General features: G+C 32.7%; 1 protein-coding gene across 1 annotated transcript in view; it reads left to right on the top strand.

Moving 5' to 3' along the window:
- The window catches only part of PCDH15 (protocadherin related 15), a 1316677-nt gene that overhangs the window by 1019095 nt on the left and 280616 nt on the right, over positions 1 to 16966 (top strand). The window contains exon 13 of the mRNA XM_088791982.1: positions 9835 to 9947. Coding sequence (XP_088648108.1) covers positions 9835 to 9947 — 113 coding nt within the window. The remainder of the gene's footprint in view (positions 1 to 9834; positions 9948 to 16966) is intronic.

Below are 16966 nucleotides of genomic sequence, written 5' to 3'. Positions count from 1 at the left end.
ATAGTATTTACATTTCTAGAAGGCACGGCATTGTAGGGGTTGAGAACATAGCTTCTGGATTTGTACTATCCATGTTCAAATCCTGACTGTAACACTTGCCAGTTATATAATTGGTTCAGCAAGTTACTAACCTCTCTGCCTCAGATTGCTCCTCTTTAAAATGGGTTTGATCAGAATCGATCTTTCTATAAAAGCGTTTTGAGGATTTAATCTAGTAGATTGTAATAGTGTCCAGAAAAATAGTTAATGCTCCAATAATGTTAGTTGATGTTATAATCACCATGAAAAGTAAAGCATGTTTCCCAAGTCATATGATACTGGTAAGAACAGAAGTGTGCACGCACACACACACATACACACACACACACACACACACAAACACACACAGCATATAATTGCATCCTTTTCTACATTCTGCCCTTTCAAATGCTATGTAATCTTTCATAGAGTCTATTAGGATCTTTTCCTCATACCTTTCTATTTTATTCTCCAGAATTTAGATTTTAATTTTAAATAAACTCCACCAAACTAAAATGTTTTTTTGTATTTCTTTTCTTTTTTGGATTTTTTGTTGTTATCTCTTTTACCAGGAACTTATTACTAGCTAATAAGGTGGAGTAGTGTGAATTATTAATATTATTATCCTTTAGGCATTAGTGATTTTATGGCACACATTATTGGGAGATGTTTCTTCCATTGCACAGGTCATAGTTACTGAATATCTATATTGTTCATATTTTTATGGTTTTCCCTCAAAATTGTTCCAGAAAACTATTCATTTCCAAACTCCTTTTCCTTTCCCTCATAAGAATAATATAGTGCAGAATGATAAGCCACAAAAACTGGAATTTGCAAAAATAGATTTCCCTAAAAATGAGAACATACACTGAATTCAAAGATGAATATGTTATCTATAGTAATATAGAATGAATTTTCTATAGAGATTGCTAGAGTATATATTAATAAAGGTATAAGCTGAAATGCTTTTACAAAGAGACTCTAAAACACAGGATATAAATCAAATACACTAGAAACTATTTATTTCTCAAAGAACACCCCAGATTCTATGGGCCTTTATGGAAAAGATTTACTATACTCAACAGTTGATTTGCTCTGTTGCTCCAGTCATATCACAGCCAGTGGGAAAAACAGTAAAGTCCAGAGCAAGTAACTGTGGAAATGAACCAAAATTTTTCAATACATGAAAACAATGGAAGTTGGAGAAAGTTAAGGGAAGTAGTAGAGACAATAGGTAGTGTTTTAGTGATCTGTTGCTATACAATAAACCACTCAAAAGCAAAAGATTAGTGACCTAACATGGCTGCAATTTATTATTTCTCATGTTCCTGTGGGTTTATTGAGATAGACTGAGCAGTTCTGCTTTATTTACATGGTGTAGTTACCGTTACTCAAATGTTTGTATTTAGCTGGGAAGTAGCCAGGGATAGACATCCAAGATGGTCACTTGCCCCTTCTCTCCATCTGGCCTAGCCTCATTCATTAGTCTTCTCAACAGCCTTAACTGTTGGTTTTTTAAAGCATGAAGGTGAAAGCTACCAGTCTTAAAACTTGGTTTTGAAACTGGAACAGCATCATTTTCTCTATCAACTATTGGTCAAAGCAAGCACACGTCTATCTCAGATTCAAGGAGCGGGACAATAGACTACTTCTTAATAGAAAGCAAAAATCTGTAGCCATTTCTGATCTACTTCAGGTAATTTGTGTATATGTTAGCTTAAGATAGTTGCATTTTAGATGAAAAACAACTTTTTGATCCCTCATCCCATGACTTAAAAATAAGTTTGAGTAAACCCTCTAATACTTAAAAATTATACATGCTTTATTATTATTAAATTTTTAATGCCCAGTAATTGCATAGAGCACTGATTATTATTTCTTGGATACAAATCCACATTTCAAATAATTCTATTGCTTTAAATTTTTCAGTATGACTTTATTTTAGGTCTGCTTGAATCTTCATGATTCAACCTAGTAACATGACTTATTATGCCCTTGTACTAGGAGGTTGAGAAGTAAGTGTCCTGACCCTTTCTTGGTGTTCACTTTTGCGTGCATCATTAGTATTATCTTTAATCTCAGGTTGATCTGAAGAAATATTTCCCATCTATTTACTCATTTTTTTGTGAGTATCCATGTGGGGAAAGATGGATACTGCAAAACACAGGTCAATTTAACTGGCCAGATATAAAGCAAAACCCACTGCAATGTGCTGAAAGCAAACAGACAGGGGAGTTTGTATGTATCACCTTTCCACACTATAATTGCCACGCTCCCACAAGATTCCTTGCCCGTGTCCCTACAAAAATACTAGTAGCAGCCAAGTGTCAGTTTGAATATTAATAATTTATTAAGCTTCTTTTTTGTATTATTTTTGGATGAAATAAATATGCAAATAAAGTTTTAATAGGGTGATGGTTACATGGATCCATACAATTGTTCAAAAACATTGAAGTTTATCTGTACATTTTATTGTATGTAAGTTGCACCATTAAATAATATAATAAATAGAAATTTGATGTTATTTTCCTGTATCCCACTTTGAGGATGACTGCAGTAAACAATAGGTAAAATTATGTCTAGATAATGAGAGATTAAAATGGAACTTTAGAAATTTACTCCAGTGATTATAAGTGAATGGCCTGTCAGAAGATTTAGGAGGTTATCACAGTGGTACAAATATAAAAGGAATAAGCTGTGAATAAGAGAGTGGGACTATACAAAAGAAACACAGGAGCGAATAACAATGATATAGACAAGGAAGAATCATGTGGACAAGGTATAGAGAATTGTTCAAGAGGCATTTAAGGATTTGAACTGGCCTAATCAGAAAAATTATGATAAATTTAGCAAAAATTTGGTTCTGATTTTTGTGCTTGTTTTTATATTTAAATTACAGATATGAACATTTCATCTGTCTTAAGTGGTGGTTCTTAAACTTTAGAGGACATGAGAATCACCTGAGATTATCCAAAGTGTATGTTCCTGACCTTCCTTTTCAGATATTCTGATTCAGAACATCTGGGATAGTTTCTTGGTCTCTCTGATGCATGTAGACAAAAAACTACAGTACTGCCATAGAAGTACTGCCATGAAAGTGTGTTAGAAAAACAACTCAGGCAAATCTTTGTAGAATTTTCCTAAGTTGAGAAATTGGCTACTATTGATATAGTAATTTTTTGAGACAATTAAAAGAGAATTTGAGTTCTTTTTGTTTTTGTGTTTTTGTGTGTGTGTGTTTTTTTGTTTGTTTGTTTGTTTTTATTTTTTTGAAGGGGGATTACAGGCTTGTTGGTAAAGTTTGGGACAACAAAATGGAGCTTATTATTTATCAGAAATAGCTTGAATAGAAGTTTGCAAAGGGAATTAATGGATTTAGACCTGAGGCGGTATGGAAGATGTGGAATTGGGACAAAGGAAGTTTACTGTTTTTAGTTAGAATTATCAAAGATGCACAAAGAAAATGGAATAGCTTAAAGGAAAAAAAAATGATAAAACTAATGGGAGAGCATAACAAGAAATTAGAGGTAATATCTATCATATAGATTTTAACATAGGGATAATTTGTTACAAAAAGAAATGTGCTTTTAAAGCATGGATGAAAACATGGTTAAGATTATTGACAAAAATTTAGTTATATAAAATGGGTGGCGGGTGAATTGATTACTAGGGGAGTGGACTTGTAATACTTTTAACCCCAAAATCAAAATCAAGACAAAAACTAGATGGAAAAAACCCAGAGCTTTGGAGGTATTTTGAAAGAAGCAACATTTTTAGATGAATTATGTGTAGTTTCATTAAATGGGATGAACATCAAATTTTTAAATGAGAATGTAAGTGAATCTCTAGGGTCCTTAAACTTAGACATCTGCTTCTGTTCTTTAACATTTTATATTTCAGTAATAACCTATCTTTTGCAAGGTACTCAGCATTCGGAGGTCATGTGAAGGTTTTCATTGACAAACAACTGAAGATAAGTTATATGTTATACTTGCTTTTGTTCTATCAAAGGAAATTATTGGTGTATTCATCAGTAACCTTTGACAGAAACTGAACATAAATTCCTATTTGTCCACAATGTCAAAAGTTGAGGAATAGCTGTAAATTTCCATAAGTTTGTGGCAATCCATTGCTCTGACAAGAATCCAGTTTTCAACACTGAGAACAATAGAATTAGGATACCACATAATTACTCATTTATGTACAATACTTCCATAAACATCTTAAAATAACAACAATGACGATATGATTATTATAGGCAGTTTAATTTATTTTGTAATTTCTTTTGTTGTTAGGCTATATTACACTAAGTTACTATCTTTTAAAGTTATCTGGACAGTTGTTTTCTGTTTGTGTTTATGTCACAAACTGAATAAACATTTAGATTGATTGTTTTATTTTTACTTTTTTTAAATGTTTTGAGATGTCTTCAAATTTAATGTGTTATAATAATATATAATATTTATGTGGCTCCAGAATAAAAAAACAGTGATATAGTTAATTAAATCTAGCTTCTATGCCTATCACCTCTCTTTCACATGTAACAATTTTTTAATGTTATAATTTATCATTACATATTTACATATATATGTATTGATATATACATATATAATATATATTCCCATATATATATATATATATATATATATATATATATATTCATATTCTTAAAAGTTAGCATACTATATGCACTTTTCTCCAAATTGCTGTCTCACTTAATGTATTTGAAGACAGGGTTATAGTAATGGGTAAAGATACTCACTATTCATTTTTATATTTTAATTACATCCACTTGAGTACATATCACCATTTATTAAGCCAGACCACTATTTATGTATATTAGGTGATTACCTGTTTTGTATTATTATTATAATGCAAACAAAAAATCTTAAAAGTGGAATTTCTGGGTCAAAAATTAAATACTAATATTAATTTTCCCATTTTTTATTGTAGTAAGATACACATAAATATAATTCACCATATTAACCATTTTTAAATGTACAGTTCAATGGTATTAATTATATTCATAATGTTCTGTCCAGCGCCCTTTTAACCTTATAAAACTAAAACTCTATACTCATTAAACATGAGTATTTTCTCTTTATTTTCTCCTTCCCTGTAACCACTGATAATTATCACCCTACATTCTGTCTCTGTGATTTTAACTACTCTAAGTACCTCATGCAAGTGGAATCATGTAGTATTTGTCTTTTTATGACTTGCTTAACTTAGCATAGTATTCTCAAGTTTTATCCATATTGTTGCATATGTCAGCCTTTCACATTCAATCCATTGGTGTGAGGATCTAAAATCAGTTTCTTGTAGATAGCGTATAGTTGGTTCACTTTTTTTATCCATTCTCCAATCTTTCTCTTTGATTGGAGAGTTTAATTCATTTACATTTAAAGTACTTACTGATAAGGAGACACTATTTCTCATATTGCTTTTTGTTTTCCATGTCTTATAGTTTTTTTATTCCTCATTTTTCTGAATTACTGTTTTCTGTTTTTTATTGATTTTTTTGTAGTGAAGTGTTCAGATTCCTTTCTTATTTCCTTTTCTGTATTCTATAACTATTTCCGTTATTTTAACCTTGGGGATTACATTTAACATTCTAAATTTATAGCATTTTAACTTTAATTTATACCAGTTTAACCTCAATAATATACACAAACTCTTAGCTCATAGATCAAACCTTACCCTTTTCAGTTGTTGATGTCACAAAATTACATGTTTAAACATTGTGTGCCTGAAAACATACACTAATATTTTTTTAAATGCATTAGTGTCTTAAATTATGTAGAAAACAAAGTGCAGATAGAAACCATTGTTGCTATAATGCTAACTTTTATTACTGCCCATGTATTTATCTTTACTGAGAATTGTATTTCTTCATACAGTGTCAATTTCCTTTCATTTCAACCTACAGGATTCCCTTAAACATTTCTTTCACAGTGGGTCTTAGTGATAATAAACTCCCTCAGCTTTTGTTTATCTGGGAATGTCTTAATTTCTTTGACATTCTTAAAGGACAGTTTTACCACATATAGGATTACTTTTAACAGTTTTTGTTTTACCTGTTTCCCCGAAAATAAGACCGAACTGGACAATCAGCTCTAATGGGTCTTTTGGAGCAAAAATAAGACATGGTCTTATTTTGCTATAATATAAGACCCGGTCTAATATAATATAATATAATATAATATAATATAATATAATATAATATAATATAATATAATACCAGATCTTATATTAATTTTTGCTCCAATAGACGCATTAGAGCTGATTGTCTGGCTAGGTCTTATTTTCGGGGAAACACGGTAGTACTTTGATGTTTATTGACCCACTGTCTTTGAGCCTTCAAAGTTTCTGATAAGAAATATGCTGATAATCTTACTTAGGATCTTTTGCATGTAATGAATGAGTCACTTCACTCTAGCTGCTTTCGAGATTCTCATTTGTCTTTGTCTTTTGAGTTTGATTATAATCTGTCTTGATGTGAGTCTCTTTGAATTCATCTTACACAGATTTCATTGAGTTTATTGGATGTGTATATTTATGTCTTTCATCAAACTTGGGAATTTCTCAGCCACTATTTTTTCAAATATTCTCTCAGCCCATTTCTCTCTCTCTTCTCCTTCTGGGACTCCAATAATGTGCATATTGGTTGGTTTGATAGTGTCCCATATGTCCATTAGTCACCATTTACTTTTGTTCAATCTTTTTTTTTTTCTTTCTTACTATTACTCAGACTCAATAATTGCCATTGCTCTATCTTCGAGTTCATTGGATTCTTTCTTTTGCCTGTTCAACTCTGCCTTGAAATCACTGTGGTAAATTTTTCATTTCAATTCTTATACTTTCAGTTCCAGAATTTCTTTATCATTTATTTTTAGGTTTTCTATCTCTTTATTGATATTTCCATGTTGTTCATGAATAATTTTATTGACTTTTTCTATGTCTTCCTTTAGTTATTTGAGCATCTTTAAGACAGTTGTTTTGAAGTCTTTGTCTGAGAGGTGTTTTACTGGGACAGTTCCTGTTGATTTCTTTTTTCTTTGAATGGGAATACTTTCCGGTTTATTTGTATACCTTGTGTTTATTTTGTTGTTGTGCTTCTCTGTAGTATTGAAAACTGCACATTTGAATCTAATAACATGGTAACTCTGAAAATGATATTCCCCCGTTTCATCAGGTATTGCTGTCTAATGTTTCGGTTTGTTTGTCTGTTTATTTATTTATTTAATTTTTATTATTGTAAACCTAAAAAAAAAAAAAAAAAAAAGTTTACTAATGTAAACTTAAAGTTTCCTCAATAATTTTCTGAGCCTATACCTTTCCCTTGGTATGTACAGTGACTTCCTGATCTACCACCTGTCCCATACACAGTTGCTTTTGAATGTTACCATCTTTAATTTCTAGCTTTCAAAGGGGGGAAAAAAGAGAAAAAAAATAAAGGGTCAAAGAAAGGATGTTGGCTCCTTAAGTACCTTGGAATTCACTTTAGCCTGAAGAGTTGACTCACTTTTGCTTGAAGGGTTGAGGTGGGGGAGGTGGGGGAGCTTGCAACAATAGGAGGAGTTAGCACAATAACAGCTGCCTGCACTCTATGAACAGAATCAGCAAGCACTCATCAGAGTACAGATCTCTGATATTTGGAAGGCAGGATCTTTTCTGCCAGGGCCTGTCTCTCACAAACAGTTTGCAAGCTGCTTCAGGAACAGGTGAACAATTGCCTTGTCAAGGTGCTGAGCGGTGGAGGATGGGCAACTTCTATTGTGCTAAAAGCTGTAATTGACAGAAATTAATCACAATTTACTGTCCAACCCTTGCCCTAGAAGTTACAAGATATCAGTAAACTCCAGAGTTCAAAAACAGTTACATGAGACAGATTCCACTGTTGTAATTGTTGTCTAGGTAAAGCGATAGGTTCCTAGTTTCTCCTACACTTCCCAAAATCCCACAATACTAATGTGATTTTGGTAGACTATGATAAATTCTCCCTCAGAGGTTTTGTAACACTCTTTTAATAACACCAGAAATGCCCGAAAGTACATGTTTTCTAATAGACTCACCAATAGAATGTGACTATTAGACTTAACCACTGCTAATCCAAAAGTAAGAAACGGAATTTCAGTGTGGTTTCAATTTTAATTTTTCATTTTCATGTGTAAAGGTGAACATCTTGGTATATGGTTTAGTGTCTTTTGCCTTTCTCTTTCTTTGAATGACCTGTTCATTCTGTAGCCCAGACTCTCTCTCTCTCTCTCTCTTTTTTTTTTTATGTATTGTTGATATTTTTATTTTCTAATTTTTAAATCTGTATATGTTATAGATATACATATCTCTGATGTAAATTGCAACTATTTCCCCTAGTTTGTCATTTATGGTTTTACTTTGTTTATTGTGTCCTGTCATGTGATTTTGTAATGTCATCAAATTTGTCTCTTTTTTCACTTACCGCTTCTTGATTTTGAGTCATAGCTAGGAAAGCTATGTTCATTCTCACATTAGAGTAGAATCTATCTGTGTTTTCATCTATTACTGGCACTTATACTCTTTCATTGTTTATTGTGAATGAATAGCTTCTCTATTTGGAGTTTACTCTAGTATATGTATGAAGAATGGATGCAACTGTATCATTTTCTATAATGCTCTCCTACTAAGTAAATGTTCCTATTCAAAAATCCATTTCCTCCTACTGTTTTGAGATAACTCCTTTATCATATGCTAAATTTTCATGCGTGATTTTGACTATTTTTGGATTGTCAAGTCTATTTTACCAGTGTAATTTTTGTCTCCCCCTCCCTTAACATAATACCCAGGAGAATTTCTCTTTTTGTCTCACAGTTGAAACAAAGTAGTAGTACCAATAAACTCATTTTTGAATATGTTTGGCTTCTAGCAAACGAGATTTTAAGGCATGTTTTGTGTTACATCGTCTCTTTTACCTTGGACAAGTTATTTCATATCTCAAAGCTCTCAAATCCTCCTCTGTAAAATGGGAATGATTTGCAGAGTTTTTGATGTTTACTTAAATAAAATATTTAGCACAGAGTAGCTTCAATAATGGGAGGCTATGTGATTTTACTCTTGTGGTTTTTGTTTAGCCAAATGCATATACTATAAGTTACAGTATTTGACATTTATTTTTCTTCACTTCGGGAAAATGTCACAGTATACAAAGGAGATGACAACTGAAGGAAATTTCTGCAAGAAGAAATATTTTCAACTCACTAAAATTTAAGAAATATCCTCTCTAGATATTATAAGTATAATCAAAATATTTTATGTAATATTTTTAAATATTTTCATTTAATATAGTTGATATAGTTTGATATTTATCTTAAGAAAAGCATTTGCTTGGCTGGAACAGAATATGCTCATTTTAATTTCCAAGCATCTTGATATTTGGTACAAATTACTAGTCATTGCTTATTACAAGATATGTTGAAAGACCATGCAGGCTATAACTGAGATTTATGAGTAGTTAAAATACAATTTTAGAATTCAAAATTTGATCTCCCTACATTTAATAGCTTTTTTCATGTGATGGAGTTACAAATAATTTAAGAGCTGTTAATAAAAGTTATTTGGAAAACTATCTAAACAAGACATATTTTCCATCCTTTTACTCATAAACTAATTAATTATACACTACATTTGCATCTGCTTTCCCTAGACTGCCTAATTTTGAACTTACTTTACTAATGAAATTGTGAATTTGTTTCTCAGTTAATGAAGGGAAATAGATATAGCAGATACACATATTACTTATTGTTCTCAATTATGTACTGAAATCTTAATGCGTTTCAGGGACTCCTGAGGATTACCCACGATTCTTCCATATGCACCCTAGGACTGCAGAACTCAGTCTCCTGGAGCCAGTAAACAGAGACTTTTACCAGAAATTTGATTTGGTTATTAAGGTAAATTAAACTAATTTCTTACTTCCTCGTGTTTATAAACTTATCAAGAAACCTGTAGAGGCACCTCTAGACATTTTAATATTATAAATATTAAAAATAATTTGGATAGCAATTAGCCAATTTTTCATTACAAATGTAAAGTGCAGCAGTTTTAATACATAGTTGGTTTTCTTTAAAATAAACTTTTATATTACAATGTGATTCAAATAGTGAATATATTTGTATATAGTAAATGCCCTGGTCTAATATATCTAATTCTGCATTCTATACTTTATTACATCTTTTAACATTTAATTTCATTTTTACTAAAAGGAATTAATCTTTATTTAATGCATATATTTAAATGTGCATGGATTTGCATGTTTTTATTTTAATAATGTGTTATTTTTTAAATGTTGTTGCTCTTTCTAACAAAAAGACAAAAAGATCTCACTTGTCCAGAAATTATTTTATTATATGTCTCTCTCTTTTTTTTAAATTTTGAAACATGATTCTAGACTGGAAAAATTTACAAAGCTAGAGGAATCCATTTAGCATTATAATTTTGGTTTAATGATACCTAATTTTTTAATAATGAAATCAGTTCAACGATGCTGTGGAAACCTACATGATCTGTCAATTAATTTTGATAGACTTCATTGAGAAGGTGAGATTTGAGCTGGGCAGCAAAAAAAGAGTAGGAATTTATGAAGTAGATATGGTGGCTGGGAAAAGGGCATTCTGAGTAAAAGAATGAACATAAGAAAGGACACAGAAAGTCTGGTGTGTGTTATATAACTTTTTCATATCTACACATACAAAAATAAGCTATAGAAATGTAGCCTTATGGATTTATTTTTTTTTACTTAAATGTAGTAAAGGAAAAGGAAGTAAGGTAAGGAAGCTTACTGAGCATGTACATTGTACAAAGTGTTTCGTGTATATTTTTCATTGAATTATAGCCTTAACTTCATAGTATGCTAATTGGTGCAAGGTGGAAACTAAAGCTCGGAGTAAGTGATTGGCTCAGAGTTACATCACTAATAAACAATAGAATTCAGGTGTAAATTTAACTTTACATAAGCTAAAGTCATATTTTTTTCACATCGCCAAATGCAGTTGCTTAGAAATGGTTGTCTGGCTTGCTATCTCTCAGTGCAACTTCAAACAATAATATGGAGACACACATTTAATTTTTCCTCAAATTAGGACATATTTTTGTTAGCTCCTATTATATTATACATACCAGATCCTGTGTTTATTTATTGGTCCTTAGTCCCTAAATAATTTGTAGTCTAGAAGGGTAAAGAGTCACATAAGCCGATAAATCAAGTATACTACATCGACTTCTAATAGAAAGACACATGGAAAATGCTGATGAAGCACAAAGTAGACACATTTAAATGAATCTGGGGACTCAGGGAAGATTTTCTGAAGATTACCCCAAGCTCACTTTTCCTGTATTAGAAGAGTTTGGCCAATAAATAAAAGTGGAAAATATGTTTGAACATAAGGAAGAGCAGAAGTAAATGCTTGGAGGCATTACATAAGAGGCTACAAGCAGTTAACAGGGAAATGGGGTATAGAGCCAGACCACAGGCAGAGCCTTAAGTGCGATTGCAATTTCCTTGGATTTCATTCAGTAGGTGATTTGGGAGTCATTTGACAAAGAAAAAACTTCTTTTACCATTTGTATATAATGGGCATGCATGAGATTCATCTTCTTGCATTGACCACGTTTATTTTAATCATTGGATTATATAAAACTCAAAATGTGTATCCATTGTCTACTGTCGATTTACCTGGAGCCATGTGGTGCTTCCCTCTGTGGGCAGTAAGAAACTTGACAAAGCACTATTTCTAAACGGCCTCATTTGAAATATGAAATCCATTGTTTTCCTTTATTATCAAAGTCAGTTGTCCTAAAAATCAATTAGAATAGGCTGTAGATTTTTTATTTTTAACAACACTTCACATTATTAATGGAAGTTTTTACAGACATTATTAGATTAAAATTACTGTGTTTTGCGTGCAGTCAAGAGGATAATAACCAAAGATATCAATCTGTAAGAATAATAATGTGCCACCTGCTTGAATAATAGCTGAATATTGTGGCTTTGTGTAGGGTTCCATTGAAATGCTACAATCTGACAGTTCTCTTCTGTAGTAAGTCTTCCACCTTCCTTATTTTTTATTATTTTAATAATGCTTCATTTTTCATTGGCCATGAAAGTTCTTTATTGGACTTGATCCCAATTTCTTTATCCAAAGCTAAGGAAAAGTAAAATAAAATGAAGTATTTTCTCCTAGACTTTGAAGAAGAATTCTGTTTTAAAAAGCTACATGCACTTTTAACCTCTGGCGAGTGTCATGATTTAGAAATTTATCATCTTCATTTCATGTATTTCTGCCAGTGGTTTATTCAGTACACTGACAAATAAAAATGTAAAGGTGAAGCTAGAAAGACAAAAATGGAGTAATTCACCCACTTTAGAGTACAAAAGGTTTAAAACATGTCAATTAAAAGAGGAAAGAATTTTCCATATCAATGCACTATTCTAATTTTTAAAAAATTGTAATCACTTAATCATACTTTAAAATCAAATGCACATTTGAAATAAGACTCTTACATTTGTTTTGCCCAGTACAGTTCATATTTATGCCTCTTGACCTTGAGTAATTATTCATAATACCTCTTTCACTCTCAAAAATGACCCAGTTTGGATGAAAAGTTGTGATCACAATGGTCATAAAGCAGAAAACAACTATGAAACAGAAATATGAAATGACAGTGTAGATTCTAGATGATAGTGAATCAGTTCATGCTTGGAGTAGCTATAACAAAGCCAAGAAAATTCACCTTCATTATTGTAAGTCAGTATATTTTTTAATGTTATTAATTGATATATTTATACTTGGATGTCTATTACAAAGATTAAATTGATAAATTCATAACAATTCATTCTCTCTGTTGCTAAAATATAATTGTTTTGTTTTTACCTAATTTTTTTTGATCAACTAATAGCAAGGGTCACAGTGATATCAAAGACATCACTGTATCATGGGCTCTCTGATATTGCCAATAACCTCCTCATATTGTCTAGCAGTCTAACATTTAACCTCTTTTCTTTCCACATGATGGGCATATTAAACCTAAGCTGTTATCAGTCACCCTGCTCACTTTCTATTTCAGCAATACTAGGCCACTTGCAGGGCCCTAAACTCACCATGTCTTTTCTAGCCTCGATGCATTTATAGATAGTGTTCCCTCTTCCTGAATCCTTCCTTCCTTCCTTCCTTCCTTCCTTCCTTCCTTCCTTCCTTCCTTCCTTCCTTCCTTCCTTCCTCCCTCCCTCCCTTCCTCCCTCCCTCCTTCCCTCTCTCTCTCTCTCTCTTTCTCTCTCCCTCTCTCTCTCCTTCCTTCCTTCCATCCTTTCTTCTTCCCTCCCTACCCCCTTCCTTCCTTTCTTTCTTTTATTATATTAGCTTCAAGTGTACAAAACAACCTGACTAGACATTTACACTCCTCCCAAAGTGATACCCCCCATCCCCACCACCAAGTCTACTCCTCCCTTTCTCCATCAACAGTCTAATTCACACTGTTGCTTTGTTTATGCTTCAAAGGCTAAAATGATACTTTCTCTGGAAAACCATGGCAACTTGTTGGAAGCCCCTCCTTGCATCTGCTTCTCTCTATAGTGGCTCTGCTTACTCTGTATCGAATGTGCCTGTTTATTTTCTCCTGATCTTTATGTGAGGACAGATTGTAATATATTTCTTTACATTGTGGCCCCAGCCCCTATCCCTATGCATGTAATGTGCATAGAAGGTACTCAATAAATATTTGTTGGTAATTGTTTTCTCCCTGGCATAGAAATCTTTTAAGGGTGCCAGATTTGGGTACTTACATCTTCACTGTGTTTTCAAAACATACATTTGAAAGTATATGTATTTTATACAATTTTATCTGTGTCCTGTCCAGAATAAAAATCTGATGAACTTCTCAAATAAATTCAATCCTTGAAAAAAGTTCAAGACATATGTTAAGGCATAGCGTAAAGCCATTTATGAGTGGATTTTAATAAAAATCTCCTTTTTTTGTAAAGAAAATGTATATTTTTGACCCAGAAAATTAGCCACAGAATTGAAACTGGTGAGCTTAAATATTAGTGCTGAGGTGCCAGTTCTTCTGGCAAGTTACTTTGCTTTAGAATTTTTTTTTTTAATAAATGTATTGGGGTGGCGGTGGTTAGTAAAATTATATAGGTGTCAAGTATACAATTCTATAATACATGCCTGTATATCACATTGTGTGCTCATCACCCAGAGTCAGTTATCTTCTATCACCGTATATTTGACCCTCTTTACACTCTTCTACCATCTCCCCTCCCTACTTACAGTCTGGTAACCACTAAACTGCTGTCTGTGTCTATGAGTTTTTATTTCTTTATTTGTTTATCTTGTTCCTTTGTTGTTTTCAGTTTTATATCCCACATATGAGTGAAGTCATATGATTCTCGATTTTTCCTGTCTGACTTATTTCACTTAGCGTAATAATTTCAAGTTCCATCCCTGTAGTTGCAAATGGCAGTATTTTATCTTTTCTTATGGCAGAGTAGTATTCCATTATGTATATGTACCACATCTTCTTTATCCAATCATCTGTTGAAGGACACTTTGATTGTTTCCATGTCTTGGCCACCATAAATAATGCTGCAATGAACATCGCACTACACATGTCTTTACGGATGAATGTTTTGAGATTTTTGGGGGTATATACCCAGGAGAAGGTTTGCTGGGTCATATGGTAATCCTATTCTTAATTTTTTGAGGAACCTCCACACTGCCTTCCATAGCAGCTGTACCAATTTACATTCCCACCAACAGTGTATGTGGGTTCCTTTTTCTCTGTATCCTCTCCAACACTTGTTATTATTTGTCTTGTTGACAATAGACACTCAAAGAGGTTGAGGTGATATATCATTGTGGTTTATATTTTTGTTTCCCTAATAGCTAGTGAAGTTGAACATATTTTCATATATCTGTTGGCCATTTGTATGTCTTCTTCAGAGAAGTTTCTTTTCTTGTTCTCTGCTCATTTTTTAATTGGATTGTTTGTTTGTTTTTGTGTTGAGATGTGTGAGTTCCTTATATATTTTGGGCACTAGCCCTTTATCAGAGGCGCTGTTAGCAAATATCTTCTCCCATTCAGTTGATTGCATCTTTGTTTTGTTGATAGTTTCTTTTGCTGTGTAGAAGCTTTTTAGTTTATATAGTCTCATTCATTTATTTTATCTTTTACTTCCCTTGCCTTTGAGGTCAAATTCATAAAATCCTCTTTGAACCCAAAGTCCGTAAGTTTAGTACCTATGCTTTCTTCTATTCAGTTTATATTTTCAAGTCTTATGCTTTAGAAATTTGAAAGTCAAAGAACAGCAGCATCTGAGAAAGACTGAGAACTGAGAGAACAGTTACTACAACCATTGACCATACATGGGAATCTAATGCAACAACACTACACAATATTTAGCTTCTATTTGAATAATGATCTCATTTATACTTTAACTCACAGGGATCCAAAGTAAAACTCAGATTCTTTGTTTTTAAGGCATATGGCATTTGATAGTTTTCAATTTGTCAGATCCTTTCTTGGTGCTTATTAGGTGTCTGTCATTTTGCTTGGTGTTGAGAAGACAGAAATGTATGAAAGTTCTACCTCAAGGAAATTACAAGTATGGAAATTATGCTTTCAGACTTATAATATTTCCCTTCTGAATTCTACATCTAAATTTGCAATTACTAGCTACATACCTACACCTACTATTCTACAATTGTGTCAGAATAAGCATGTAGTGACATATACTCATACACATCCTGCAAAAACCTTAGGCCTTCTTTCTTTCAGTTAATACTATTACAATCAGCCATTCACCCAATCTTGGAGCTCCCAGTTCCTGTTAGGTATCTGCTCCTATATATCCCCATCCAGTCTCTTTTCAAGTCCAATCCAGATAACTCCAGAATTTCTCTTGAATGTCTCCCCAACCCTCCATATACATTGCAGTTCTCTAGTTCTTATCCTTATGACCCACCATTTCGCACACATATCTCTCAAATCTTAGCATCTTTTCCTTGCATCCTTCCTATCTCCCTACATTACCAATAGAGTATTGCTAAAACAACAACAAAATAATTTATGGTGGTCCATATCACCATGAAGCTATTTGACAATTTGCCTCCTACATGAATTTCTGACAGATAATTTTGTCAGTTTGAAATATCACGTGTCAGGGGCAGATAGGAAGAATAACAAGTCACAGATCATCAGTCATCTCTTCTAAAATAAAAAGGACAGCATCATCTATGAAAATGAAAGAACTGTCAACATCAATTAACTCTGTTAAGGAGATTATGAAGTGTAAGTTCCGTTTATTTACTTATGTATGTATATATGTATGTATGTATGTATTTATGTATGTATGTATGTATGTATTTATTTATTTATTTATTTATTTATTTATTTATTTATTTAGGCTGTAGTATGAGTATTGACTATTCAGAGAGAGAGAGAGAGAGAGAGAGAGAGGGAGGGAAGGAAAGAGGGAGGGAGGGAGGGAGGGAGGGAGGAAGGAAGGAAGGAAGGAAGGAAGGAAGGAAGGAAGGAAGGAAGGAAGGAAGGAAGGAAGGAAAAAAGAAAAAAGAGAAAAGAAAGGTGTGGACACTTCCTTTGGGAAAAATTGAATAGGAGCCTCCAGTGAGCCAGTGTTAGGAGAGGAAAAAATAACAGAGCTGATGTTGTCTAGCCACAGGAAGCAAGACAAATACTATGGATGACATACTTTCGTAATGCTTCAAATATTCTCCCCATGTACTCCTCTCCCTATTCTTATGAATTCCAGATGAAAGAATGAAACACATGTCTACCCCACATCTTAATTCAGCAGGTCAATAAAAAATAACCTCACTTCCTCTGCCACAATAGCAAGATCTCTAAGGTGAGGAAGTTTGAATCCATTAAGGGAGAAAATCCTTTATACATT

Source organism: Rhinolophus sinicus, chromosome 15 (assembly GCF_057876585.1).
Source record: "Rhinolophus sinicus isolate RSI-liver-muscle chromosome 15, RSI-T2T, whole genome shotgun sequence".
Lineage (NCBI taxonomy): Eukaryota > Metazoa > Chordata > Mammalia > Chiroptera > Rhinolophidae > Rhinolophus > Rhinolophus sinicus.
This window is presented reverse-complemented; position numbering and strand designations above follow the sequence as displayed.